The 25,854-nt window shown below is 38.9% G+C and overlaps 2 protein-coding genes and 2 pseudogenes across 3 annotated transcripts; 2 read left to right on the forward strand and 2 right to left on the reverse strand.

Moving 5' to 3' along the window:
* Nucleotides 1–577: 577 nt before the first annotated feature.
* Nucleotides 578–1,285, forward strand: LOC145219982 (uncharacterized; annotated as a pseudogene).
* LOC145218492 (uncharacterized) lies at nt 1,031–6,888 on the reverse strand (annotated as a pseudogene). The gene is made up of 9 exons (XR_013857630.1): nt 6,463–6,888; nt 5,805–5,949; nt 5,429–5,529; nt 4,600–4,762; nt 4,318–4,468; nt 3,483–3,564; nt 2,810–2,901; nt 1,934–2,086; nt 1,031–1,871 (listed from the first exon to the last, which is right to left on the reverse strand). The product of XR_013857630.1 is annotated as an uncharacterized LOC145218492 (transcript).
* Nucleotides 6,889–8,849: 1,961 nt separating this feature from the next.
* Nucleotides 8,850–17,391, reverse strand: LOC145220658 (uncharacterized). The gene is made up of 9 exons (XM_080087873.1): nt 16,779–17,391; nt 16,311–16,430; nt 15,336–15,436; nt 14,691–14,853; nt 11,921–12,071; nt 11,261–11,342; nt 10,823–10,990; nt 9,900–10,064; nt 8,850–9,514 (listed from the first exon to the last, which is right to left on the reverse strand). Exons 1-9 carry the CDS (start codon nt 17,274–17,276, stop codon nt 9,475–9,477), a joined length of 1,488 nt encoding a protein of 495 aa, XP_079943999.1. The 5' UTR covers nt 17,277–17,391; the 3' UTR covers nt 8,850–9,474.
* A 797-nt stretch (nt 17,392–18,188) lies between these two features.
* On the forward strand, nt 18,189–19,793 carry LOC145220659 (uncharacterized). Its single transcript, XM_080087874.1, has 4 exons — nt 18,189–18,678; nt 18,747–18,897; nt 18,959–19,040; nt 19,111–19,793. The coding sequence occupies exons 1-4, from the start codon at nt 18,503–18,505 to the stop codon at nt 19,350–19,352; spliced, it is 651 nt and encodes a 216-aa protein (XP_079944000.1). The 5' UTR covers nt 18,189–18,502; the 3' UTR covers nt 19,353–19,793.
* Nucleotides 19,794–25,854: the final 6,061 nt, after the last annotated feature.

Genomic DNA, 25,854 nt, shown 5'->3' on the forward strand with positions numbered 1-25,854 from the left:
ACTTTTTTCACTGCGGGCCGGATAAGTTTAATAATAATTCGCGCGGGCCGCATAGTTTACATGTTCTAGCGCCGTCTTTCCAAACTTAGCCCTCGAAGCGAATTCTATCGGGGCGCCAAGATATAGTCTTTCCACGATCCCATTTAAAATCCGGTTATGCGACTGTTAAACTGTATATTTCGTCACAAGTCACAAAAGAAGGCAATAGTTTGCGCACAATTAACACCTGCAGTCTTGTCTGTGACGTAACAAGCTGCCTTTGGATCAATCCTGGGCGTTGTAATTCTATGAAACTACGTAATATTAATTTTACATTTCGCGATAGGAAAACTTTCGTAAGGAGTAGATTAATTTTTCAATGTTACAAAGTCATCAACATGATTTGGCAAACCAAAAAATAAGGTCGCAGGCCGGATGAAATGACCATAGCTTGGTGACCCCTGAAATATATTGTGGCGACAACTATGTGTGTTCCCCAACTGCGTATTCATCCACCCGTAACCGAACCGCACAATACGTCACATGCCTTTTTCTATTTGCAACCTGTCGAAAACCTGAGCACGCACTTCTCAGGAGGATGGAAGAGCATGCAGTATCTTCGAAGTTGCCGACATTTTGGACCGGGCAACCGCATGTTTGGTTTAATTAAGCAGAAGCACAGTTTGCTTTGCGAAAGATAATTGACGATAAAACAAAGTTTTATTATGTGGTTTCTGCATTGGATCAAAACACAGCGCAACGTCTAATTGATTTGTTGGAACATCCGCCTGCAGAAGAAAAATATGAAGCGCTTAAGCAACAACTGTTGGACACATATTCTCTTTCAAAGCAAGAGAGAGCCGCTCGTCTTTTAAATTTGCCTGATTTAGGGGATCGAAAACCTTCAGCCCTAATGGATGAAATGCTGGCTTTATTAGGCGATCACAAGCCGTGTTTCCTTTTTGAACATTTATTTCTACAACAAATGCCAGAATACATCAGAATTATTTTGGCAAAAGAAAACATCGACGACCTTCGAAGTTTCGCCAAGAGAGCAGATGTTTCATGGCAAGCAAGGCGCGACCCAAATTTTGTTGTTTCAAAAGTGCCGAGTAAAAGCAACAATTCTTCTCTTGATCCACGAGGCCTTTTCAATCAGCGCTTTGGGCTTAAGGCACGTCGTTGCCACCAACCACGCATTTGTCAGGGATTGGAGCCAGCCGGCTGCCTAGATTGGCTGCGACGGCCGGCAGACAAAACCAACTCCTTTTTGTGTCAGACCGCAACACAGGAGCCAACTTCTTAATCGACAGTGGTGCTGAAGTAAGTGTGCTACCTGCAACTGGACGGGATCGTCGCTCAAACGGACCTGGTGTTTCACATAAAGCAACCGATGGAACTATTACACGTAGGTACGGTTTGAACGATTTTACTTTGAATCTTTCCATAAGTAGATTAGTTTAGAAATTTGTAATAGCCGGGTTTTCTGGGCTCCTTCTAGGCATCATTTTTTTGCATCATTATTGCCATATAATTGCAAAAACGTTTCTTGACCAAACGCGTAGAACAAACCAGCGTTAGACAAAAAAAGAAGAAAGAAAAAAATACGGACAAAAACAAAATAGGGAAGGAGACCCATAAAAATGTGTATATGCTTTGCGAGGTTGTCCAAAATTCTAACCGTTTCGATAATACACAAAATAACACAAAAAACATACACATGACAATATTACCGGTTTTAAAATATTGTATGGTTTGCATACTTTTACATAACCGACAGTCGGACGAATTTCTTCTCAAAAGAAGTCTGTTGAAGTCCCTGATTTCAGTCTCGAGGAATCCCGCGGTGACGTCATCTTTAACCACTATGTGGCGCTGTGGAGTTGTACTCGCTGCGGAAAGAAAATTATATGAATCGTATTGTTGGAAATAGAAATCAACTCAACCTTAATACCTGATCAACTGTTGCGTCAGATTACACGTCACAATCCAGTTTGTGACGTCACGCACCCGGTAGTTTCCCCATATCGCGTGGCGGGCTACCTCCCCATAAGTTGTGTTGAGGACAGCGAGTTCTTTCAGAGGCCGTTCAGGTTTTTTCATTAACCTAAACAGTCGATATTTTACTTTGTTAACAATAAAGTAAAGTCTAGATCAGTGCTCTTCAACCGATGTGCACGGTGCACCCTAGGGTGCACCAAAATATGCATGGGGTGCACCAATACGAAAGGGTATACAAGGGTGCATCACAAACTTTGAATGATAATTAATATTTGACCTTCAGGATATTAGAAAAAGGGTGTAGGTTTCAATTGATTTATAAATGAACATTTTATTTTTTTGAAATGCTGATATCTAACACTTTCAGTGCGATCTACTTCAAAATACGCTTTGCGCACAGTGCAGATTCACATTAATTTACGTCAAAAGTTTTTGTTCAAAAAAGTTTACGTTAAAAGTTTTGATTTTAAGTAAACAGGGTGCATGGATTCGTCACAACAACTTTAAGGGTTCACCACACCAAAAAAGGTTGAAGAGCACTGCTACAGATAACAACACAAGTGTCCAACCCATTGTTGAGGCTCTGTCGCGTAACAATGAGGTGCACAAATTGAAAATTGTTTTCATAAAATGTGTTAAGGATTTGTTTAAAACAAAACTATGCACAATTCCAATTCCACTATAAGTTAAATTGGTGTTATTCCAAAAAAACAAATTCAATACCTCTTAAAAACACTGTTTTTTCAAATATGTAAACAAGCAACAAACGGATGACAAACAGGCGGATGACGTCACAAACCTGGTTACAAACGTGTATGACGTCACAAACCTGGAATAAAGGTGCATGACGTAATGGTGTTTCCAATCTATGAGTTCGTCAAATAAGAGCCCCAGGGAACAAACGTGGAGCTCTTGCTCCATCTACCGGAAGTAAATAGCTGTTGTAATTTGTGCAAAAAGTTTAGTAAGTGAAAGTTTGGTCTTTTATTAAGGTACGCTTTCCGGTTACATGTGCGACAAATTTGTTTAGCCTGATAGCCGCACAGTATAAAGTTTTGCACAGTAAGCCTATAAGCTTCTGCATTTCAAACTTTATTTTCCCTTCCTTTAAGGCAGGGGTGTGCAAATTTGCCACTGTGGGGCCAAATACAATTGCCAAGATTATTTCGCGGGCCGCACCTGTGTATAACACGGGGGATTTTTTGTTTCTTACCAAATATACGTAACTACAAGTAAAATTCACATTTGATTCTAGCCATATATTGCCGGGTCGCAGAAAAATAGCACGGGCGCATTAATCTGCTCAAAAATATATAATAGTTGGACTCGGTTGTCAGTACATTTGAAATCCAAGCGTCTCTGCGGGCCGCACAACCTTTAATGAAGGGACGCATTTGGCCCGCGGGCCGCAGGTTGCCCACCCCTCTTTAAAAGCTTTTGATTACTATACATTCGGGTTTACATCCAAACTTTGGCTAATAGGATAAACTGAACAAGCTTACATTCCATCGTCATGATACTTGTATTCCCAAAACCATCGTTTCAAAAACCAAGAATCCCGCTTCGCCAAGATCACTCCATTGGCTGTGGACAAAATCAGAGATTAACTATCATCCGTTGTTTATCATGCACTGTACTAGTCGCACATTCAGTGTTATTTATCCTGATGAAGACGACCTGTATAGGACGTCGAAACGTCGGAATAAACATACATTTGCCAGAAAACTCTATAAACTCGTTAAACTATCATCATTATCAATAACTATCTTCAGTTTTTTCTTCTAATTTTCCAACAAAGTCAACGCCATACACAGCAGCATAAGTGGGGTGTATGCTGTTCTACCACAAGAACCAGAAAAAATCATTGTTGCTTTCAACCACGCACCGGCGCGTGTGAAGCTCATGCACAGCTTCGCTTTTTAAAACGAAAAAATCATTGTTCAATGTTTTGACAGAATTTCGGGGACCACTGCTTTAAAATAAATTGCACTAAAAAGCTGCTTACAATTTGAAACCACATTGTAGCTTAATTTTTACAAGCGCAGTGGTGGAATTCAAATATTTTTCAGCCGGTTTTATCACAAAAGTCATATTTTTAGCCGGTTCTGTTACAAACAGTCCATTGACAGTAACCAGTAATGCTGACCGGTTTGCTGATCTCATAAAATTTCGTGAGACGGTTCTATATAGAACCGGTGGGAACCGGCTAATTTCTACCACCCTACAAGCGTACAACCATGTCGTAATTCCTTATTCCAACGACTTTGCTATCCCAAGATCACGATGTCATGTAAATCGTGCATTTTTTAACCGAAATTAGATTGCAGAACTTCTCACCCAGATCCACTTGGCTCTCCTCTCCAAGCACTAGATCGTTGCCCATTAACGGTTGAAGCGATGTGAGGACAACACTGTCAGTGTCAAGATATATTCCTCCAACTTCCAGCAAAATCTCGAGCCTTGCTACGTCAGTTTTGTGTTCAACGACCTTTAAAACAAATTTCAAGGTCAAGAGGTTGGGTTTTGCAAAAATCCAAGGCATCGACCAAAATGGAAATTCAATTTCGGCAATAGGCGGTCGCTCGATCAACTTAGTTTCGATTTTTTATTGTGACTTACGTTTAAACCGATCCCCCAGACAGATTTCGGCGGCGACCTCTTGACAATCTTCAATTTCGTTCCCGCCAGAAGTTTGAACGCGTCCCAATATTCTCCTGAAGGTTCGCTATCAGTGTGGAATAATATCAAGTCAGGTTTCTGATAACGCAAAGCTCCTACAAATCTGGAAGTCAACAACAGTAAATGGGATATTAAATGCAAAGTGGTTGGTCGAAGTAGAAAATATCGCGGTCCCAACACATCGGCGTGTTCAAAAAACACAATGGTTTTTCTAGTAATGAGGAGTTGCAAGTCGTACCGGGTTCGCGACAGTCTTTGGATTTTAGTTAGTTTGAACAAATTTGAGCTTTTGATTCGGATCTGACTTTATACTCGGTCACACTTGGTGAACCTAAATTTCAGATCTGCTTGAACCTTTATTTTTGGGTTTGAGGCTATTATTACGCTTACAGCAAGTATCTGTTTTCAGCAGCAAAGAATTTTTCCCCCGGATTCGCTATTCTATGTTGCCCAACCCTTTTCACAAGGATAGTTAACACCATACCTCACGGGAGATTCACTTTCACAAGGGGGCGTAAAGAGCTGAAAGTTTTATTTAGCGGCTAAAGAGGGGTTAGTTTTATTGAATTTTAAATGATAATACCTTACCCCGACCATAATAGCCCTAACCGTGAGCATTTTTGGAGGTATAACGTTTTCAATGTAAAACAGTGCTCTTTGCGCCACCTATCGAAAATTAGCTAATTTTAGGTGTCCCGTGAGGTATGGTGTTAGTAGATTTACCGCTCACAAGCCTTAGTGATTTATGAACTTTTTTTTCTTTACTCACGCTTGATATTCAATAACTCGAACTCTCAAATGACCAAAGTAAACGAAATGGATAATGTTCGGTATTCGGTCGGTCGTGGTCGCTTCAATCACTTCAGGGATCTGGAAAAAGACATCATTGCTGACGTCATCATAAGCTAAACAGTAGCCCATCATATATATATTTATGTATATATATAGCTTCCGGGTTAACTGATGTTGATTAGTTCCAGGCTTGCCACATTATAAATCATTTGTACCTCGGGTTTTGTCCAAATTAGGCAAATTATCTGTTTAATGCAACACAGTTCATATTAATTTATAGCATTTCGCTACTTTAAAGCAGTAAAACTTTTTTTGTGATCACGTGAGTACTCGAACGGTTCGGTAAAAGTCACCTTGGTGATGTCATCGTCCCCCAGAGTGAGTCTTCTTTTTCTTTCAACAGCGAGTTCAGATTCGATTTGACCTTCGTTGATCGATTCCTTCGGATTTTTCACAACGTTTGATCCGCCGTACTGAAAACCCCCCATAGAAATCATACTTTAAAACAAATATTGAAATCATATTAGTTGATATGATGACTTATAAGAGTCGGAAACTCATGTAGTTGATTTTTTTCTGATAAATGATAATTGATAACTAATCGACAACAATTAAAACTAGGGATTTTAGAACCACGCATAAACCAAAGAATTAAGCACGCCTGACATTGGAGCCCTGACCTAAAAGTACCAGACCGATTCGCTGTGGTTTTAGTTTTAAAGCTTAAACGACAAAGTAAATGTCAAGTTTATAGAGCTCTGCTTGTATTTTTATTCCGACGTTTCGACGTCCTATACAGGTCGCCTTCATCAGGGTAAATAACACTGAATGCGCGTAGTACTACAGTGCACGATAAACAAAGAAAAACAGAAATTTTGAAGGCGAAATAAAACTACATTTTCCAGAAGAGCTATATAAGCTTGCTATTTTGCCTGGCAGCAATAGCTTATATATAACATAGTAAATTAGTTAGTCAAGTCAATTATAAAAGAAAAATATTAGTTTACAAACCGTGAACTTCCGAAGTACGGGCGTCGGAGTCGTTTTCTTGAAAGGATTTGCGAATTTCTCTGTAAATTCCTTGACTTTCTGGCTTTTATACTTTGAAAATCGAATACAAGAGTTCTCTTTGCATTTTACCAAGTCGCCATCGTTCACCGAATAATCACAATCGCGTTTCAAATTCTCCAAAAGTTCTGTTTCAACAAAAACGCGCTTTCCATTTGCGTCATCACAGTTTATGACGTCACTATCCGTGCTTTTATTATCAGTCTTTGTGACGCCACTGTTATCGTTTGTTGCGTCAATGACAGCGTTTATGACGTCACTGCTGTCGCCTACTGGTATGACGTCATAACCGACGCTCGCGCTGTTTCCATTCTTCGTCCAGAAGTAAAAGAAAACTACAGCTACTGCTACAAATAAACTGAAGGCTAACTTCGAAAAACATTTTGACCTCATTTTTTCAGGAAATTACTCCACTGCAAAAAACAACATTTATATTATTTCATCAAAAAACTAAAAATATTTAAAGGTATTCAAAGGTACACAAGTCCTGTTATTTAAAAAAAAATGTTTATACTTGTAACTGTTTAAACTATTGTTTCTTAACCTTTTTTCCTGTACCGCCTCTTATATGTCTACATAATTTATAAACGCCCCCTTTAAACAAACAAAAATCAAACAAAAAGATTTTATTTCACAAACAATGTCAATGTGATAACTGATGTTTAAGCGCTTAAAGTCCTATAAAAATGCTGAGAGTTAATTCAACATAATACCACTAATTGCAGACAGACTTGGACAACCAGATTTTTTTTAGGTTTTTCAAATTAGATTAGAATTAAAATTAGAGCATCTCCTTTTTTTAGAAATTTTAGAATTAAACTATAGAATTAGATTTAAGCCAACCAACTTTAGTTTGTTTCAAATTTGTAGATTTGCACGTTTAAAACAATACGATTCGGTGCATCTAAAACATGTTTAAACGAAGCTGAGTGACAAATTTCACTGATAAACGTGTTTCAGTGATGTAGTTTGGTCTTGTAAATTGCATGGTTTGAGCGCTTTGGTGGTCTTGTAAATTGCATGGTTTTGAGCGCTTTGGTTACAAAATGCCTGCTCAGATCACATGCCTAAAAGTGCCGTTGGACAAACTAGCGATTTTGGGAAAACTGTGAATTTGATTGGAATTAGAATTGCCGCCATTTTGCTCTAATTTGCCCAATTAGACAACTAGAATTATGTAATTGTCCAAGTCTGATTGCAGACAGTGCTCATAGCTTTTAACTTGGTACCAGGGATCGGCCTTTGGTGCATTGTGACGGACACGCACAGATCTCAATTACATGTGTTTTTTTACTGATTTTAATGCCCTTTTTCGTGCATGTCAGTTATTTCGCATACCCAAAAATCAGACCAACGTTAGTCATGCGTTATTTACTTCTTAGAAACATTTCCGACCAATTATTATTCCGCAACGAACACAATTGATTTAAATGCTCTCAACATATGAACTGGTCAAAAACAATTGTCCTCTTCGAGAGGTTAAAATTGAAACATTAAAGGCACGTCAATGTTGTTGTTAAAATAGGAATTTTTTTGAGAGTATTAATTATTTTGCTGCTTTTTTATAACCAAAAATTACCATATTTTCATAACCAAAAAGAGGGACACATTCCCGACAAAAAATATTAACGCTTTCTGCTGTGAAAATGAACGCACAAGATATTTAACGACTTTCACGCAGTCACTTGTTATAGTGCAATTTGGATGAAGTTTAACTTACTATAAATTATGAATTTCAATTAACAATAACCACAACTCGCACTATTTGGCCGATTTTAATGGCGCAATTGAAATTTAGCTTAGCTATTAGTAAATACAGAAAATTCAAAAAGGAGGACATTTGGGTATTTTATTATTTGTCCTTGGAGGACAACTTGCTTTTTGTTAAAAAGGTCCTCCAAAAAGAGGACGTATGGTAGGCCTATGTTAAACGAGGTACAGGAACTGGCTTACGGGAGGTTAGGAGTCGCTACGTATAATATTACGTCGCCAACTGTGTAGTAAATCCTTTCACGACTAGTCAACCGAAAAAAAAGAAAACCGCAAAAAATTCTTCCCAACGTTTATTGTTAAATCACAAACGATACTTGAAACCATTGGAGCAGAACGCCTGCGAAACTGAACTTGTTGGAGCAGCTAAAAACTTTAATTATGCGTCACATACAATTTACTGCGTAAATGGACACGTTGTAAACGTAACAAACGACTTTGCAACGTAAAAAACGATTTTTTACAATGTCTAGGGATAGGCCAAAGCAAAGTATATATAAAACAAAGTATATGTTTTGTATAAACTTTGACCCAATGTGAGCAACAATTTTGCATGCGCGGGCCTTCTTTTATTTAATTTTATTAAGGAAACCACGAATCCCGAGAGTAGCAAGAATCAGCATCAACATATTGCAACAAACAAAGAAAAAAAACTGGTGAAAAAGATGAAAAAAGTGTGTTTATGCTTTGTAACATTGATCACTATTCTCACACTGTTTCAGGAGGATCAAATTTGGATTAATAACTAACATTTGTCCAAATTTGAATAAATTTAAAGCACTGTTTCTTGACCAAACGCGTCTCACAAACCAGCGTTAGACAGAAAAAAGAAAAAAAAATACGGACAAAAACAATATATGTCCCCTTCTATGAAGGCATAATAACATAAAAATAATACACATGGCAATATTAACGGTTTTGAAATATTGCACCGTTTGCATACTTTTACATAACCGATATTCGGACGGAGTTCTACTTTTGTTTTGTTCTTTGAAAAAAAACGCGTTTGTTTTTAGATCACAGAATATCCACAGTGACCGGCGACTCTTAGTTCATTCTCTGGAAAAAAAACACTATTTTGCGAACTGCCATGGCAAAAAACAAAGAGTTGTGACAAAATCTCCTAAATTTGATTCGCAAGAATTGAAGTCATCGGTTTCAGTCTCGGGGAATCCCGCGGTGACGTCATCTTTCATCACTGCGCGGCGCTGTGGAGTTGTACTCGCTGTAAAAAGAAACAAATTTTTAATAAGTCGGGCCGGGTTCGGGCTTAGGTTTCTTTAAAAAACGGGCTTGATTCGAGCCGCGGGACTTTACACTCTGTGTCCGTATTTTGTTTTGAATAAATTTAACTAGCTAAGTAGCCAGCTGCTGAACCTGACCTATATTGTCAAATAGCCCTAAAGAACCTTGTTCAAGACCAATTGTGTATTGTTTTGGTTGTCTTGGTCTTTTCTGAGGCTTTAATGTATGGGCCTGTCAATCAAACTTTCGGGTCTAAACGGGCTTCCCCAAAACGATTCGGGTTCGGGCCGGGTTTCGGGCTCCAGTTTCAAGCCCGTTTACAATTCTGAATCGTATTGTGCGACATGGGGATCAACTTAACCTACCTGATCAACTGTTGCGTCAGATTGCACGTCACAATCCAGTTTGTGACGTCACGCCCCCGGTAGTTTCCCCATATCGCGTGGCGGGCTACCTCCCCGTAAGTTGTGTTGAGGACAGCCAGTTCCTTTAAAGGTCGTTCAGTTTTTCCGTCCAAATCTTTCATGAACCTAAAAAGTCGATATTTTACTTCGTGTGAAGTAAAATCTACATCAGTGGTTCTTAACCTTTTTTCCATGCCACACCCCTTTCAAATCACCAACCAATTTTCGCTCCCCCTTCTGTAATTGCCTAAATATAGAATAGCCCTAACCAACCTTAATGATTCAGCATGCCCGCACCCCCTAGGAACAGTTCTCGCACCCCTGGTTAAGAGCCCCTGGTCTACATGATAACACGTGTCCAACCCATTGTTGAGACTCTGTCGCGTAACACAACTTATAAACTGTTTCGAGCAAAATTGTGTGAGCAACAATTAGTATTTGTGTTTATATATTTTAAATGCTTTGCACTGACAACAGCAATTGTTCAAACGTTTGCCATAAAATGTATGAAGCATAAACAATTCATTTACTATGTAATTATATTTTTATGATGACAAATGATAGGTTTGGAATTTAGAATCACATGTGATTAAACGGAAAACGGGAATTACATCCCAAAATATTACAGTGAGTGTAAATTGTGTTCAACAAATTTCACCGTAACTCCGTAATTTGAGTTTCCTGACTTTGGAGGCAAGCTCAGGAAACAATAATTGTTCGCCAGCGCATAATTCCCATTCCATTGTAAGTTAAATCGGTGTTTTAAAAAAAACAAAAACAAACACAATAACCCCTAATAACAAAAGGGCCTATGACGTCACAAACCTGGTTACAAAAGTCTATGACGTCACAAACACATAACAAAGATACACAACGTCACAAACCTGGAATAAAGGTGCATAACGTAGTGGTCTTTCCATTCTATCAGTTCGTGAAATAGAAGTTTCACCTCTTTCCAGTTTGGCCGACAGATTTTCTGCTTTACAACGAAGATTTTGTCCGGAAAAGATTTCCACAGACCCCAGGGAACGACCACAGAGCTCTTACCCCACCTAGCGGACGTAATTTTGTTATTTGTGCAAAATAGTTTGGGAAAGTAAAAGTTTGGTATTCTATTAAGGTATGCTTTGTAGTTATATGTGACTGAAAAATTTGTTTAACCAGATAGTGAAACGGTATTAAGCTTTTAGGTCAGTTTTTAGTCTGTAAACTTTTGCATCTAAAACTCAATTGTCCCTTCCCTAACAAAGGCTTTTAATTTCGTCTTCATTTACGTTTATACCCAACCTTGGGTTGATACGAAGAAAACTGAAGTAACTTACTGTCCGTCGTCAAAATACTTGTATTCCCAAAACCATCGTTTCAAAAACCAGGAATCCCGCTTCGCCAAGATCACTCCATTGGCTGTAAGGCAACATTGTGTTTAAATGCATCATAAAAACTTTATCACGATCCGAACAAATTTTTGTGGCCTTGAGTGTCATAAAATTAAGAAACACGTCAAAAATCTGATGGGCAAAAAAGCCTATTTATGATGTCGTAACAGTTTATGACTGAATTTTCTCCTGAAGAAGATATTCCAACGTCAATAAAACTATGGATAACAAGTTTGGTCTTTAACACGATTCGTTCCATAATATTTTGCGTCTGAAAGCGATACATTAAATACAACTTCTTTGTTTAGTTGTTTGTGTTATTTAAGCGCTCTGGTGAGACTTGAATCAGGGCCCAAGTGTATCCTCTGGCGCTGTATTTGCGCATAAGAATTACTTTGTATCAAAGCAGGGGTCGGCAATCTTATAAACGCCGAAATAACAACCCTGAAATGCTGTTCAGTTTGCCGACACGTGGATTAAACTATTTAATCTTGTCACAAACTATACGGTGTACTTAAACTTGCCAGCGCCTATGTCACATTTTTTCCTGCCAAAAATGCCTAACTCGTGCAATTTAAAAATCAAAATTATTGCTGAATTTCTCACCGAGATCCATTTCACTCTCCTCTCCAAGAACCAAATCGTTGCCCATGAGCGGCTGAAGCGATGTGAGGATAACACTATCAGTGTCGAGATATATTCCACCAACTTCCAACAAAATCTGAAGCCTTGCTACGTCAGCTTTGTGTTCAACGAGCTTCAAAGCAAATTCCAAAATCAAAAGGTTGTATTTTGCAACTTTTATTTGTTTGGTAACATTTTTTACGCCGCGTGCCAACTTATTTGTTACGTAATAAACGGTAATGACTTCGCGCGCCTACATTTTGTAACAATGTTTTTTGCCAGCTGGTTTGAATAGCAATCAGAAAACAGACGCATATGTGCCTGTATGTAAGGTTTTCGACAAGTACCGTTAAAGCAGGGGTGGGCAACATACGGCCCGCGGGCCGGATCCGGCCCGCGACGGGATTTTGAGCGGCCCGCGGACAGTTTCCGGTCTTACATGATAATGTGGCCCGCGGCCACAGTCTGCCGCAATCCCCCATTACTTGCTTACTACGTCAAATTACAGTTGTAACGCACAGTAACGCTCCCCAATAGCAAAAAAAATTCCCGCCGTTGTTACCATTGCACCATACGTCCATTGTTACGACATAACTACCAACCTTGTGTGTGTCCTACTTTAACGGTTTTCTTTGTTTCCACACGTATAGCCTAGTTCAGGCAGGGGTGGGGAACCTGCGGCCTAAAGGCCACATGCGGCCTTTCAGGGCACTAAGTGCGGCCTTCGATGGCAAAATACATTTTTAAGATGTTCATATAACCGACTGCACCAGGCGCTGAAAAAAATAGACAGAAACGTATTTTTGACTTTATTGCAGATTATTTTTTGATTAGTTCCAGGGCAGCGGTTTTCAAACAAGACCCATGTGGTCCCATAGTGGTACATAAAGCGATTTCCATAGTTAGGACTACCAAAAACTCCAGGTTCAGCAATTTCTAGGTTAAATAAATCCTGAATGTTGTAGTGAAGATGAAAATGTAGTGAGGGATTTTAATTAGCTGGGACCGTAAGTCCTACAAACTACGAGGAAATAGCAAAACGACCATTCTGTAAGTCAAAAAGTTTGAACATCACTGCCCTTGGCCTGGGAAATAGTCTATGCGGCCTACACGAGTGTCGATAAATCGTTAGGTAGCTTTTATAAACAAAAAGGTTCCCCACCCCTGGTTTAGGTGGTCAAAAATCCGTTTTAAATCACTGGATAAATACGCGATTAATGTATCGATTCAGGAATCCGGCCCGCCAAGTACTTCATTTTCCCATATCAGGCCCGCCGACTGGAGAAGTTGCCCGCCCCTGCGTTAAAGTATTAAGCAGGGGTGGGCAACCTACGGCCCGCGGGCCGCATCCGACCCGCGAGCAACTTTTGAGCGGCGCGCGACTCGTATTTTATTTTGATCGGCCGAACGGAATGTATGTGTCAAAGCCCATTTTTATACCAAAGGGTTGTTACATTAAACGTTGAGAGTTATTAGTTTATTACTGAGAAGAGGCATTGTTACGTACAAAGACAAAATGATTGTGTATTTGACTTTGCCTAGCACTGCTATGTTATTGCATGACCACCGTCGCGGCCCGCCGCCACAATATATCATTACTTTTTAGCCCGCGCATGCAAAAAGGTTGCCCACCTTTGGTATAAAGTGTATTGCAAATAGAGATTGGTGTGTAATGAAAAATTAGCCACTGTGCCAAAGGCTGCACCCCAAAATAGATCAAAAATAACCTGATTTGGCAAATTTGACTTGTTGACCTAGTTAGGGTTTTAAATCAATTGTCATGTTGGGAGTGGGACTAAAGTATTGCGAACAACTCGGTTCCGAACGCCGTAAACCACAAAAAGCAATAAATCTTTCAAAACAAGACGTTTTCAAGTTATAGTAAAGCCTCAAGTCCAACCTTACAGTGTTAAATCAATATTCAAACAAAACGGGAAACTTTATTTGTTCAGGATCTGCTCAACCAATATTCAATGTTGAATTTATATTGTGTAAACGGGAAGGGAGGAATACGAAATAAAATCTATATCCTCCACGTTACGTAACTATAATGGATGGTTTATTTGCTCTGACGCCGATTGTGAGTCTGTAAAAGCGGTACAGCTTTAGTTTTTGCTTGTCCTTTGGTCAAAAGTATGTTGTCATTTGGCACAACCAAAGTTGTAAGTTTGGCCAGGCTTTTCAAATTAGGTTCGGCCATAAATCGAATAAAACAGACTTAATTCAGACCCGACATTTGGCCTCATTTGTGTTGCAATATTACAAACTCTGGGACCAAAATGGGCTTAAAAATAAACAAAATACATTTCTATCAGTCAGGTGACAACTTGGTCATATGAACTGTGGCGTTGAACCCCGATACGATCATTTAATAGTAGGATTTTATTATAGAGGCGTTCAAGGGTTAACTCGAACAAGAGTAAGGAAAAGTCGCAAGGTTTGTTAAAAATTTCATTTATAAGCTGCAGATAATGCACACTGTTTTCGATTTACAAGGTCCCTCGCTATATCATGAATTGGCTCGATCATTTTTAAGTTTATAATCAGCTAAAAAAATATCGTTTGGGACTTTGTTTTTGGTTTTGTTCTTTAAGGTCGTTATACACTGCAATGGCAAGCTCTCTAGCCAAACTTTGTTTGCAATTACATACTTTACAATTTGACCACAACACACAAACCCTGGCCCAAAGCGCAACAAAAGAGTTGCTTGGATTCATACACAACTATGTTTTGATATTTCGTTTTGACTTACATTGATGTTTATCCCCCAGATAGATTTCGGCGGCGACCTTTTCACAATCTTTAATTTCTTCCCAGCCAGGAATTTGAACGCGTCCCAATATTCTCCTGAAGGTTCGCTATCAGTGTGGAATAATATCAAGTCTGGTTTCTGATAACGTAAAGCTCCTACAAACCTGGCAATCAACAACAGTAAATGGGATATTAAATGCAAAGTGGTTGATTAGAGCAAAAAATCGGAGGCAATATATCTTCTTTTGATTCTTCGTAAACAAAACAAAATCCCAATGCCTAATTTGGGCCGTGTTTTTTAGGTTCGGGCTTCAGGTAATTTAAATAAATCGGGCTTAATTCGACCTCAGACGTTTTTTTTTTCATTTTGTTAAACCTTAATTTCAGTGCTACTTTGGGTGTTATTTAAAAGTGGGTTCTGGCCCGTTTACAACTCTCATTTAACCTGCAGGTATCTGTTTTAAACAGCAAAGACTTTTTGCACTGCAAACAAGCAAACGAAAATCAACATAACTAATTTTTATCCGGTACAAATTGACCTCTAGCTTCGGATAGTTTTCGATTCGAATCCCCCGGAATCGCTATTCTAAAAGACCCCACCCTACTCACAAGTATTAACAAATCCATAAACTCTTTTTGCACTCACGCTTGATATTCAATAACTCGAACTCTCAAATGGCCAAAGTAAACGAAGTGGATAATGTTCGGTATTCGGTCGGTTTTGGTCGCTTCAATTACTTCAGGGATCTGGAAAAATATTATTGCTTAGTCACACTACGCCACCATATCAGTGCTGAGTAATGTTACGTCATTCAGCCAAAGCCAACAGTAACCAATCATTTATATAGTATGGTTTAAATCAGGGGCGGGCAACTTCTCCAGTCGGCGGGCCTGATATGGGAAAATGAAGTACTTGGCGGGCCGGATACCCGAGTCGGTACATTAATCGCGTATTTATCCAGTGATTTAAAACGGATTTTTGACCACCTAAACGTCCTAAACCAAATACAATCAAGAACGTCACAATTACAATACAGTCCAAACAATCTAACTGATACAACATAAAATTATTTACCACAGCAAATTGAATGCATACACCACAGACTTAGATATTGCTGAAACACTAACTAGGCTACACGTGTGGAAACAAAGGAAGCCGTGAAAGCAGGCCACACACAAGGTTGGGGGTTATGTCGTAACAATAGATGTATAGTGCAATGGTAACAAAGGCGGGAAAGTTTTTTGCTATTGGGGAGCGTTACTGTCTGTTACAACTATAATTTGACGTAGTAAGCAAGTACTCATGTAAGACCAGAAAGTGTCTGCGGGCCGCTCAAAATCCCGTCGCGGGCCGGATCCGGCCCGCGGGCCGTATGTTGCCCGCCCCTGGTTTAAATCCTAGGTTCTATTTGATTAAGACACTGAAGATGTTTTTCTAAGCAAAATGTATTTGTTCGTTATAAGATTATCAACTAATTTTAACCTTAAATTTCCCAACTTGTGATTTTTTTTATAGTATGTAGTTTAAATTAAATTATAACACTTCGCCAATTTTACAGGAAAAAGCGGTAAAACTTTTCTCGTGATCAAGTGGGTACTTGAACGGTTCGGTAAAAGTCACCTTGGTGATGTCATCGTCCCCCAGAGTGAGTCTTCTTTTTCTTTCAACAGCGAGTTCAGATTCGATTTGACCTTCGTTGATCGATTCCTTCGGATTTTTCACAACGTTTGAACCGCCGTGCTATTAAAAACATAGAAATCGTACTTCCACAAAGAAACATAGAAATCAGATTAGTTTATGTTTTAGAAACTATTCTAGTTGATTCTTTTCGGGTAAACAGGATTTCGGAACGACGAATAAAGCGGTGTTACCACCGGACAGTGAGTGTTCCTAAAGTTGGTAAAATTATGAAACAATAAGTTTTAAACCTTTACAAAGTAAAGACCAATCCAAACGGGACCCTAAAAGTCCGACCCGACTCACAACCCAGTTAAAAAAGTGTAGGTCGCTATTGCATTGGTTTTTGAAATCATACCACAAACAAAACAAGGTAAATAATTTTACAAAAGAAAACATTAGTTTACAAACCGTGAACTTTGGAAGTATGGGCGTCGGAATCGTTTTCTTGAAAGGATTTGCGAATTTCTCTGTAAATTCCTTGGCTTTCTGGCTCTTATACTTTGAAAACCGAACACAGGAATTATCTTTGCATTTTACCAAGTCGCCATCGTCCACCGAATAATCACAATCGCGTTTCAAATTCTCCAAAAGTTTAGTTTCAACAAAAACGCGCTTTCCCTTTGCGTCATCACAGTTTATGACGTCACTATCCGCGATTTTGTTTTCAGTCTTTGTGACGTCACTATCAGCCTTTGTAACGTCAGTGACAGTGATTGTGACGTCACTGTTGTCAGGTATGTCGTCACAACCGACGCTCGCGCTTTTCATTGTTTTGTATTTCGGTCGCGCGTAATAATTCGAGTTTTCATTTGTTGGTATTCCAGTTCCATTGTTCGTCCAGAGGTAGAGGAAAACAGCTGAGAGGAATAAACTGAACGCGATCGTCGAAACACGTTTTGACAGCATTTCTTCCAGAAGAATGTGTGATCATGTGGTCTCAGTATTGTGACATCACATACACTAGCTGTTACGTAAACCTATTGTGCTTGCTCACTGCAAAAAATTGCAATATTCCATCATTTACATGCAATGAACATCGTGCTGTTGCAAGGTATATTTCATAAACTTTTATTTTTTATCTGGGATGTAAAAAAATTACCCTGATAAAGACGCCCTGCATAGGACGTCGAAACATCGGGTAGTTTGTTTATATTTGCCGGTTGAACAAAAATAAAATTTCATGCATATGCAAATTCAAAGATTAGCAGTATTTAAACTTTTTATGCAATTTAAAGCAGTGGTTCTCAAACCCGGTTTTCGGGGCCGCATACGGCTCCCAACTACTTATTTTGCGGCTCGCACCAGACCTCAGAAAACCACCAAACATTGATATTTTAGCTTTCAAGGTAATAGTCTAGTGATTTTCTCCAGGTTTCGTTTTTTTGCGGCTCCCTACACACTTGAAATACTACCATTTGGCCCCGACAATAAAAAAGTTTGAGAACCACTGATTTAAAGGCATTTAAATAACCGGGTTCTGTTATGTTGTTGAAAAGTTTCTAAACTTTAATTCCTCCCGTTGTATGTTCAAACTTTCAATGAAGTTATTGCTGGAAAAATGTAGTCTGCAATATGATGTTGAGTTGAATTGACTCGTCTGTCCGTATTACATTCATGTCGTGGTCACAATCGGTTTGTTGTTTTATTGTTCTGCTAACTGTGATGTCACAAGAGCACTTGAAGCCAGCACTACTTTTTAAAACTGATGGAGAAAATTAAAACAACATGGAAAACACGTTTCTAGGTCTAACCAGCTTCGTGCAGTTAACTGATATTCACGCATTTCCCTCTGCAAGTTTGTGTAGTCCGACGGACAATTACTACGTTTCCATGGCCACTTTTGAGGCGCAGTACTACGCCTCAACGTCAAAAAACGGAAGTGACGTAACGAAACCAGGCGCTTTACTGCGCCTCAACTCCCGATCGGTCAGGCGGTCTAGAAGGGGTTGCCTGAAGGATTTGAGGCGCAGTATACTCGGCCCGAAGCGATTTCAGTTTTGCTGATTGTGTCATTCTGCACGTGTTCAAAATAGTGATAAGAGTTTTGATATGAAATTTCAACGCAGCGAAAACGCAGATGTGGGTAGTTGTGAATTAAGACGAAGAATTTTGTGCAGCATTAGTCGAGAAATATGGCGAAAGTGGTAGGTGCAGTTAAAAAGTGGACAGAGGCTGAAACCAATGACTTAATTGATATTGCAAAACAACTTAATTTGGTAGAGCAAAGTGACAGTAAATCAAGAAGAAATAAAGATGTTATGCAGCAGGCAGTGAATGAAATGAGAAAGAAGGGACACAATTATGACATGTGTGAAGTATTTTGTTTCAATATCACTTTTATTTCATGCAGTACAACTAGAGGTTTCAAATTTTCAGACACCAAGTTCGACGAAAGTGGAGACTCTTAAAATCCCAATATAACAAAATCAAAGGTGGTTTAAACAGATCCGGTGCTTCATCCAAAGGTTTGGACTGGCCTCACTTTGAAAAAATGGATGAAATTCTTGGAACACGACCACGATCATTGGTGTGTGTGTGTACATTTTTATTTTGAATCATATTTCCTAAAATGTTTAACATGTTTTTAGGCAATGCATCATGCTTCAGGCTTTGAGTCTGGAAAACAACCATTACCACAGACACTTGAAGAATATACAGAATTTGATGATGGTTAGTAATCGGCATAATAATTTCTGCAACTCTCAATTACCTTAATTTTGACATTTTGCATTTTATACAGTGACAATCCTTGAGGAAACGTTAACTCCACAAGAGTTGTACACACTAGCACAGTCTGACATGTTTACCCAGTCCACCGCACCATTGCAGACAGAAACACTTTCACAACAAGCAAGTCACCAAGCTCCAACAGAAGAATCTCCAAGCAATTTGCTGTGCTTCATTGGAACCGGGAAGATAAATGAATTCTTTGTGTTTTCTGCACAGGGCCTGGCAAAACCTGGAAATAACAGTGAAGTTTAAATAAATGTTATTGTTGCACTTTTTATTCTACAGGTTTACCTGTGTAAGCATCGATGTACAGATGTTTTGTGAATACCAAATGTAACTCCCACAACTCTAAATTCAGCAGCTGAAGCTAGTTTATATATGGCAACTGCAATCCCTTTTTCAAGTGATATTGGTGTTCTAACTGATCTGTCATCTAAAAATTCATATCATTATAGTTTTATTATAATTCATCAATACTATGTTGTTATAATCTGACCAATCAGTAGATCTTGTTTTTGCATAAAAATAACATTAGTTATTTGTAAAAGTGAACATCATGCACGTTACATACCTCTGAAGCATCCAAAACCTTCTCTTCTTAACTGTAGCTGAACTATTTGACTTTTGTGCAACCAACATACCTGTTGTCTGAAGGCAATGACTTTGGTTATGCAATAAAATAGCTAAAACTGATATGTGCATTGCAAAAACAGTCAAGAGAATCAAATCTTGAGTTATTTGATGATCCATGACAAGTTTTCTTGCTTTTTGATTTGGTCCGATACTCAGCCAGACAACTTCTGCTTATACCGCGTACGGTGCTTCCCCTACATTTATACGCCTGGTTGATCACAAAACGGACATGGAAACGCGAGCGGTTTTGCGCCTGTTCGTTGGGGCCGAGTAAATGAACAGGCCATGTTTTCAGGCTATGTGCGCAAGTGGCCATGGAAAACATGTCCAAAGTTGCAAGGAATTCACAATCATGCCACTTTTCAACATTATTATGTGAGCCAAGTTTAAGCGATATGTTGTAGCGGTTTGATGCTTGTAAAGGTTAACATTAGCTATGTATCATTTGCTATCACCTATAATTCACTATTTGTCGCTGACAGTTATATACATGTTGTTTCGAACGATACCATATCACCATAACATCACTCAACAGAACTTGTGTATTAATACACAGCCACTCGTATGACATTTGCGCTTATTTATACAGCAATACACGATGCTCCACACATGAGCCTTTTTCTATTGCTGACGGTTGTATTCGTAAAAGTTGAAGCCACATAAATTCAAAGGAACCATACGTCCATTGGCCATTACTATGAAAACTGTTTATTTTTCTAAACTAAACTCAAAAGCCTTTCCAGGGCTGTTCAGAAGTCACGAGTTTTATCACAGCACAATTGCGATTACTAGTCTGTTTCATAACACGTATACGCGGGCGTATAAATTCGTAGAAACTACTGCTGCAGGTTTTCAGCTCCCGGTTACAACAAAACTAAATCTACAAAGGGATTTCCTATGAGACACTACGCGCAGAACTGTTCAATACTTTAATGGTTAGGCTTTCATATCTTCTTCCTGAACCTCAATTGGCGCATGTTTAACACTTAACAACACCGGCCAAAGTTTATCAAATATTACAAATTCAGTTCTAATACAAACATGACTAAAAATCCAACCTGAGGAACGGCCATAAGCGAATAAGTAACAACAAAGATACAAATTATCACATCTACCTTGAACTGTACAAAACAGAATTACTAGCGATGTAGAATAAAACGTAGACATTCCATTGACAAAACCTTTCGACAAAAACAGTTGTCATCATCAGTGAAATAAAGCACAAGCGCGTTTATGTACACAACATACAAATATCCTGTTCGGGAAACTGACTACTGGCAAATATAGTCGCCTACTCTCTTTTGTAAGGCACTGAGGCCCAGCCATTGCTTGACTGGCTTCCTGTTTAGTAATTGCTGTTGCACATGGGCGCTATGTGGTCTTTACTTGACTATGACGAAAAGAACTTAACGTAACTAAGTGATGATAAACTTACTGTGAAAAACAGTACACGGAGCATACATGCGGTGTAGCTGCAGCTCGTTTAGCCACTATCAACACATTGTGTCATTTACTTTCTGGCGCTTCATAATATTTTAACGTTGAGCGGCTACTTCCGGCTTTGTGATTGTTTTATTGCTATTGGGTCGCAATGTGTTCTTTCACCAAGCGAAGTAAACTCAACTCGACTAAGTATAACCTCACAAAGCCACGTGTAAAATTACAGAAGCCGCCATTAAAACAACAACAGCTGCCTGTTTTAAACGTTCTACCTGGTAACACCAATATTAGGGGAAGTGGCGTGAAGGGCATTGTAATTGATGAACAAGAAATCAATCATAACAACATGGAATCATGACTAAGAGCCGCAACTGGTAAGGTGGGCGTAGCTTGTCTGCTACGTTTTACCCACAACCTAACATACATCGTCTGTCAGTAACGTGTAAAATGTCTGTGAAATGTTTTTCAATATAACATGAACAAGTAGCCGCACTTGTGGCCGACATTATAACATACATTTTTCATTATAACTTTTATACTTTCAGCACATGTTCTATACTAGATGTACAAAAAGATGTGCACAAGCGGCCTTCTCAAAAATCAAAGAGCCAAATTTGGTTTTTCAATACACAAGACAAAACTCACAGCAGCACACTACATTCGTGGCTGTGTGTAAATCATTAAAACTATCATTTCACAGTACAACTTACATCTCCTCTAACATCTGGATTTATTTACACTTTTATTTGCACAAGACGCAATGTTCATGAGAAACACTTTCCAGTACATCTTCGAACATAGCCTCGTAGACATAACCACAAACTACACGAATGGTCTCAAGTGAAACAGTTGAACCTGCTTAATAACATACAACCTTAATACTTTCCGTAAATACATAAACTCACAGTTACAACAAGCTAAGCTACACAACTGGTCGCCTGTGAAACAGTACAACCTGCATTTCGCACTATAACAAAAATACTTTCCCCTTAACTTCTGACTTCATTTAACACGGGAAGTAAAGTGCCAAATTCGTAAAGGCATTTTCAACACACTTGTAGCCTTGGACATAACCTCCCAGCAACAACGCGTGCTGTGCTTAACCGAACCTTTACCAGCAGCTGAACAACAACACAGCTTGCTTTGACTATAGGCAAGCTAATGGCTTTCGCCTGCTGCTTCTGGCAAGCTTCCGAAATGTCGAGGGAAAAAGGGAACGGACGGTACTCGATCGATAATATGAAGGCACTTCTGGTCTTCTGCTGTAATAGCTCGGGGCGCCGACGGTTCCAGTTTCAGCTAAATGCCAGTTGCAGACTTAAAGCATATTGTCAGCACTTTGATGTAACTAGCAGTTTACAGTAACTAGCTAATGAAACTGGTTCTATTAGTAAACTTAAACAACTGAATGAATTGAAAAACCATGTACAAAAGTTTGCAGTATAACTAAGTTTGTTTCTCTTAATGTAAAGAGAAAACACACCACATGTGTTTTACATGTTCGTCAAGCCGGAAGAAAAGTCAATTAACAAGCAGTTTGGTAGCTGATGGACAATTACTTGGCAGTTGGAAAAGGTACGCTGACTGGCTGATAATCTAAAGTATAATCTTTAAATTACCATTTCCTATTTTCGTTTGATCTTCAGTACTAACAAGCTAAACTTAACTAAGTTGAATTTATCCGTGAGTTTAAGCGGGAAGTTTGCAAAGAGATGTTGTTTATGAAAACAAAACAAGTACAATTAATATTAACCGCCCTGCTTTTATTCAGTTGACTGATACAAATCATCACTAATTGTTTTGATCTATTTATTGTCAGACATTTCCCATGTAACGGTTCGTTGGCATTGTGCAGTCATTTGTAACGCGTTAATGCTTGCAAGAGCTCATCAGACTGGGGTTGATAGTTGATACCCGAGAAGTTTTGTCTCAAAAGGTTTTCAGTAACTTGATGTGGTGTTGTAGTTGCGACATGCTCCAGATCAGTGCTCTTAAAACTTTTTAGTGGCACGGACCCCTCAAGGTGTTTTGTCAAACTTTGCGGAACCCCAATAAAATAATTTTACTGTAATACAAGTGTCAAAGAAAAAACATACATTTCCTTAACACACCCCAAGCGCAAAGTTGACTTCAATTAAACGATTCACTGAAACGCATTTCCATGTTGCTTGGATCGGTCATTTCTACATTCTTGCAACTTAGCCAAAGTGTATCAAGACTGTGTTTATTATGTCACAGTTGATCAATGGTGTAACCAAGGTTAACTCGATCGTACAGGCGAGCATTGCTGTTCACAACAATGACATTATGAATCATTCTTGTTTGAATTGCTACACCAAACCGCTGTGAACCCCTGTGCGAATCTTACAGTTCACGGAACCCCTGTAAGGGTTGTACGGAACCCTAGGGTTCCGCGGAACCCCGGTTGAAAAGCACTGCTCCAGAGAGTTACCAGACCGACCGTGTTTGTGTTGTGGAAGGCGTTTAAGAAGGTAGTACCAATTTGGTTATGCTGTATTAGATTTACTGGGACGTAATGGGTTTAATTTGTTTGCGGTTGTTTTGGCTTTGCATATGTTTCATCATCCATGTAACTAAGTGCAACGCTTGCTGTGTTTTTTCAAAGAAGTTTTAAGCAGTCCGAATGTTGTATGCTATACAGAACAGGGCGAGACGTGCCAACATTTTTTGGGGGGTTCGTGCCAGCTGATATCAACAGTAAACAAAAAACAGACATATTTATGCGTGTAGGCTGGATGTAAGACTAGTGGATGAGAAAAACTGAAAAAGCCAATGTAACAAGTTTATTTAGTACTTTAATATAAACACGCAAATCGTTTAGCGTGCCATAAAAATCACCTCCAGTGCCAACTGCCAACTTTAGCACGCTTGCCAGAGGTTCCCGACCCCTGCTGCAGAGCATGACGGTTTGACAGCATTTAACTAAGAATTACACAATTTGGTGGCGAAGCGACACGTTCTTTTCAAATGGATAGATTGCCTTTGTCTCTACGATTGTAGGCAACGTTGCGTACGATTGAATGGAGGTTTTAGAACCGAATATTTGTTGAAACACAGCGTGAATTATGTCATAAGTTAAATCAACAAAATACACTATCTCTGTCTCTATAAGCGTAAAGATTAACTCGACATCGGCAGTTTGTTGATAGCTTCCTTCTTCTGCTTTCACGGACCGTGACAAGAGCTTGTGCCGTTCAATGTTTGGAGAAGCAGAAACGTGTTCAGAAAATCTGTTATGCTTGCACTATATCGTTCATTGCTCTGATGAAGCCCTACCGTTCTGGTGGGCGAAACGTTAGCGAAATACAAGTTCTTAAAAACAACAATTAGTATTTTGTTCAGCATTACACCAATTGAACGACAAATTTGTTTAAATATGCAACCTGGTGGACGAAACGCCTGTTCAGTATTTTCCAGAAATGTGTTGTTGTCTGTACATTATGATTCAGCCCATTTTCTGTTGAACTTCTAGTAGTTAGTCTGGATAAAAAGTACATTGTGAAGCTCACATATAAATCTCAACGACCTTTTTAAGGTTTTAAGCTTCCAATGATTATTTTTTAGTTTTAGCGGTCCAGTGATTATTTTGGGTCTAATCTTTTAAATTAGATTCTTAATGTAATGTAGCCGCGTTTTTCGTTTTTCAGGGCTTCAGGCGTTTCATGTTTGACGCATTTTATCCGCCTTGGGCGAATGTCATCTTTAATTTATCTTCTTTAAACGTTTGATAAAGTTGAAGTTCTGCAACAGATTTCTATCACAGGCTTAAGTCGATGTTGTTTCGTAATTTTTGCAGTTGTGGTCATGGTTTTACTTCTTTTCGTTGTTGTTGTTCGGAATAAAGCAGTTTTATGTCGGTTTTACCGCGTTAGTGTCTTCCGTTGTTGGCGTTTGTGAAAGTTTGTAGCTATTAAGTCGAAAACCGGACGCTTCTGCCGATGTTGTTTTTAACCCATAAGCTTTGTGGGTTCGTACTGAAGTTTCACTAAAACTTTTGAGCCAAGTTAGAGATTTGTAAAAACATTGGTTTAAACCAGATTTAGGCCGAAATTTTTGTCCCTTTTCCATCTCGACTCAAATCTGTTTTTGTCCTGCCTTGTTCGGTTAATTCCCTAGGATGTCAAAAGTTGTGAAATATGTCACTTTGGAAATTAAGTCCTAAAACACAGGAAGGAGCAAAATTGGTTAAAACAGGCCATGTTTGGATTTTTGATCTATCGTGGTGAAGAAAAGTTATACGCCAAACATTTTATAGAAACGCTGTGGAAGTCATTACATGGTTTTAGATAATGCGTGGTTAGCTACCACTGGTCACTTTGCTGTATCCTACCGTCCTCAACAGCATTTAAGTTCGTTTGTAGAATTTAATGTTGACACTTGTAAGACGCATCGATAACACGGTTGTGTCATTCTTAATTGGTTCTTGACCAGTGATTTGTGTCCCTTGATTGTCTGCGCTAGCGCTACCACATTGTTGTGTTTTAATAAACATTGGCTGGTAACTTTTATGTATCAACGAGTTTCCTTCCTTTGTATTCCCTGACGGTGGCAAAAGTTTAATACAACAGAGGCGTGTTGTTTGTTAGTCTGCCAGATCAGCACAACAATACGTTTGGAGGCGTTGTAAACCTATTATAAAAACCATTTTTGAAAGTTAATA

This window comes from Phallusia mammillata, chromosome 3, assembly GCF_965637545.1.
Source record: "Phallusia mammillata chromosome 3, kaPhaMamm4.hap1.1, whole genome shotgun sequence".
Classification (NCBI taxonomy): Eukaryota; Metazoa; Chordata; class Ascidiacea; order Phlebobranchia; family Ascidiidae; genus Phallusia; species Phallusia mammillata.